We start from the raw sequence: 3,155 nt of genomic DNA, 5'->3' as shown, positions 1-3,155 counted from the left end.
TGCTGCTGCTGCTGCTGCTGTTGCTGCTGCTGCTGCTGCTGCTGCTGCTGCTGCTGCTGCTGCTGCTGCGCATGCGCTGTAGTCTACGAAACAGATGCAATGAACACGGCGGGGCTTTTGGCGTCTCCACCTGCTGCCTTCAAGCAAAGAGTTGGCGCTGCAGCAGCAGCGCGAGTTACTGCTGCTGCTGCTGCTGCTGCCGCTATTACCACTACCACTACCACTGCTGCTGCTGCTGCTGCTGCTGCTGCTGCTGCTGCTGCTGCTGCTGCTGTTAGACGGTTAAAAAAGAAGGGCTCCATGCAAACGGGGTGTCTCCTTCTGTTGCTGCTGTTGCTATTGCTGAGGCGCTGTCTCCTCCTTCTGGGGACTCTATCTTGGGGAGGAGACAGGCAGCAGCAGGGGCGGAGCTGAAGCTGCAGGGCTGTGTGGGGTCTGCTGCTGCTGCTGCTGCTGCTGCTGCTGCTACTGCTGCTGCTGCTGCTGTGCTGCTGCTGCACATCAGAGACAGGTTACTACTCAGCCCCGCGTCGCTGTCTCCTTCGTGTTTAGTGGGGAGGCCCCCGTCTCCCTGGTGGGGGGCTGGGGCTGGCCCTTCAATGGCGGAGGTGCTGCAGCAGTTGCTGCTGCTGCTGTTGCTGCTGCTGCTGCTGCTGCTGCATGCAGCTGAAGCTTCTGCCGGACTGCTCCTAGAGAACGCGGTGCCTGCAAACGGAGCAGCAGCAGAAGTGGTGGGGTTGTTGTTATCAGTAGGGAAGCCGGTGGGGAGGGGCCCCCCAGCAGCTGCTGGGGGCCCCCCGGGGCCCCCGTTGGGTGTATCCTCAAGGGAGACAGGTGCTGCTGCTGCTGCTGCTGCTGCTGCTGCTGCTGCTGTCTCCAGTGGCATGCCCATGCCCCCCAGGAAGACAGCAGGAGGCTGCGGGTTATGTCGGATAGGGTCTCTGCCTGCAGCAGCAGCAAATGTCTGCTGCTGCTGCTGCTGCTGCTGCTGCTGTTGCTGCTGTTCGGAGACATCTACAACAGGAGACAAACCCCACAAATATCCCTGGTGGGGTTGGTTAAACCCCCCGTTGTGGTTTGTGTCTCCTCTCTGCATTTGCTGCTGCAGCAGCTGTCTGCCTGTGTCTTCTATATGTGTATTTTGTGTGATGATTTGGCTGCGCTGCAGTTGCTGCTGTTGCTGCTGCTGCTGCTGCTGTTGCTGCTGGTGCTGCTGGTGATAGTTATTCGTTACTGCTGCCGCCGCCGCCGCCGCCGCTGCTGCTGCTGCTGCTGCTGCTGCTGCTGGGTCTTGTGCTGCAGCATCGTCTGGCTCTGGGTTGTTCTCAGGAGACAGTGTTGGTTGATAGGCAAAGGTCTGCTGCGCCTCCTGCAGCAGCTGCGCGGGGACGCTGCGGGCCTGGCAGAGGGCCTGGAGACAGAGGGCCCTGGCTTGCTGTTCTCCGTGTTTGGGTGCTGCATACTGTCTGGTCTTGCGGTGACCACTGGTCCGGTCATGCCACTCCGCTCGCCAGCACCGAACGCCACGGACCAGTAAGGAATATATGCGACCAATGGTCCGCTGGCTGCTGCTGCTGCTGCTGCTGCTGCGGCCAGATACACCACCTGATGGGCCCTTTCTAGCAGCACCAGAACCAGATGAAGAACCACCGCAGCGCGAGCGACGCCCAGAAGAAGAGGAGACAGAAGAGCTGCCTCCTCCTGTTCCTGCTGCTGCTGCTGCTGCTGCTGCTGCTCCTGCTGCTGCTGCTGCTGCTGCTGCTGGTCCTGCACGCCCTCCAGCTGTCTGTACACCTGAGCCGCCACCATACACCCCATCTGAAGGACACCCCACAGAAAAACCATCCATAGAACCAACCCCATCACGAGCCAAGCCCTGCTGCTGCTGCTGCTGCTGGTGCTGCTGCTGGTGCTGCTGCTGCTGCTGGAGAGACACCTGAGACTCACAGGGGGGGAACGCAGACGCGGCGGAGTATAACAGCCCCCCAGGCCCTACACTGCTGCTGCTGACGAAGGGGGCCCCCAGGTTGGGGGCCCCCACACCTCCTGCTGCCCCCTGCAGCTCTTGAGGGGTTAGTGACCCCTGAAGACCAGCAGCTGCAGCAGCAGCAGCAGCAGCAGCAGCAGCAGCACTGTCTCCTCCGCAGCCCAGCCACCGCGTCCTGTTGCTCGCATCAGCAGCGACCACCTGAGGGGCCCCCCCAGCAGCAGCAAGCGAAGACCCTGCAGCAGCAGCAGCAGCAGCACCAGCACCAAACTCACCCCCTGCTGCTGCAGCAGGTCCGCCCCCAAAATCCAGGGGCCCCAGGGCCCCCATGGGGGCCCCGGGGGCCCCGGGGCCCCCAAACCCCAGCGTGCTGCAGGGGCCCATAGAGACAACAGAAGAGGTACTGAGGGAGTTGTTGATGAGGCCCCTGTTGCTGCTAGGGTACGCCGCCATAGAACGAGTGTTTGGGGGGCCCCCCCAGGGGGGCCCCTCGCCCTGCAGCGCAGCATCGCGGCTGTCAGAGCGGTACCGCTTGGCTGGGGGTTCAACAGGGCCCAGAGAGGATATGCTGCTGCTGTTGCTGCTGCTGCTGTTGCTGCTGCTGCTGCTGCTGGTGTTGTCTCTTTTGACCAGCAGCTCTGCTGCTCCCCCCTTCACAGTCCCCGCGCAGCTGTCTCCTGTCTCCGATGCTGCTGCAGGCTCAGCAGCAGAACCCCAGAAGTTTGCTGCTGGGCCTTGCTGCAGGCCAGTAAGAGAAGAAGGGTACAGCTGCAGCTGCGGGGGGCCCCCCGTACGCTGGGGGGCCCCCCAGTCCCCTGACCCTGCTGCAGCACCCGCAGAGATATCCTGCAGAGCTGTGCCCTCACCCAGGTGGGGGCCCCCTGCTGATAGAGAAGCCTCAGCTAGCTGGCTAGCGCTAGCTGCAGCCTGCGGCTCCAAGCAGCCCGGAAACTGCTGCTGCGCAGCACCGGCAATATAGGTAGCAGCAACAGCAGCTTCATCTTTAGTGTGCTGCTGTTGCTGCTGCTGCTGCTGCTGCTGTTGCTGCTGCTGTTGCTGCTGCTGTTGCTGCTGGCCTGAATATCCTATGGGTCCCTGCGAGTCGCCGAAACTAGACAGAGAAGCAAACGGCTCCGAATCCAACTGCTGCAGTTGCTGCTGCAGGTGC

General features: G+C 62.5%; 1 protein-coding gene across 1 annotated transcript in view; it reads right to left on the bottom strand.

Moving 5' to 3' along the window:
- Window positions 1-274: 274 nt before the first annotated feature.
- Window positions 275-3,155, bottom strand: part of EMH_0058550 (uncharacterized protein) — a gene marked incomplete at both ends in the record, with an annotated part of 4,573 nt that continues 1,692 nt past the window's right edge. Inside the window, one exon of the mRNA XM_013497588.1 lies at window positions 275-3,098. Within this exon, the coding sequence (XP_013353042.1) occupies window positions 275-3,098 (2,824 nt within the window). The remainder of the gene's footprint in view (window positions 3,099-3,155) is intronic.

Source organism: Eimeria mitis, genomic scaffold (genome assembly GCF_000499745.2).
Source record: "Eimeria mitis Houghton genomic scaffold, Emh_scaff2777, whole genome shotgun sequence".
Lineage (NCBI taxonomy): Eukaryota > Apicomplexa > Conoidasida > Eucoccidiorida > Eimeriidae > Eimeria > Eimeria mitis.
Note: the sequence above shows the minus strand (reverse complement) of the source record. Positions and strands in the feature narration are given on the sequence as shown.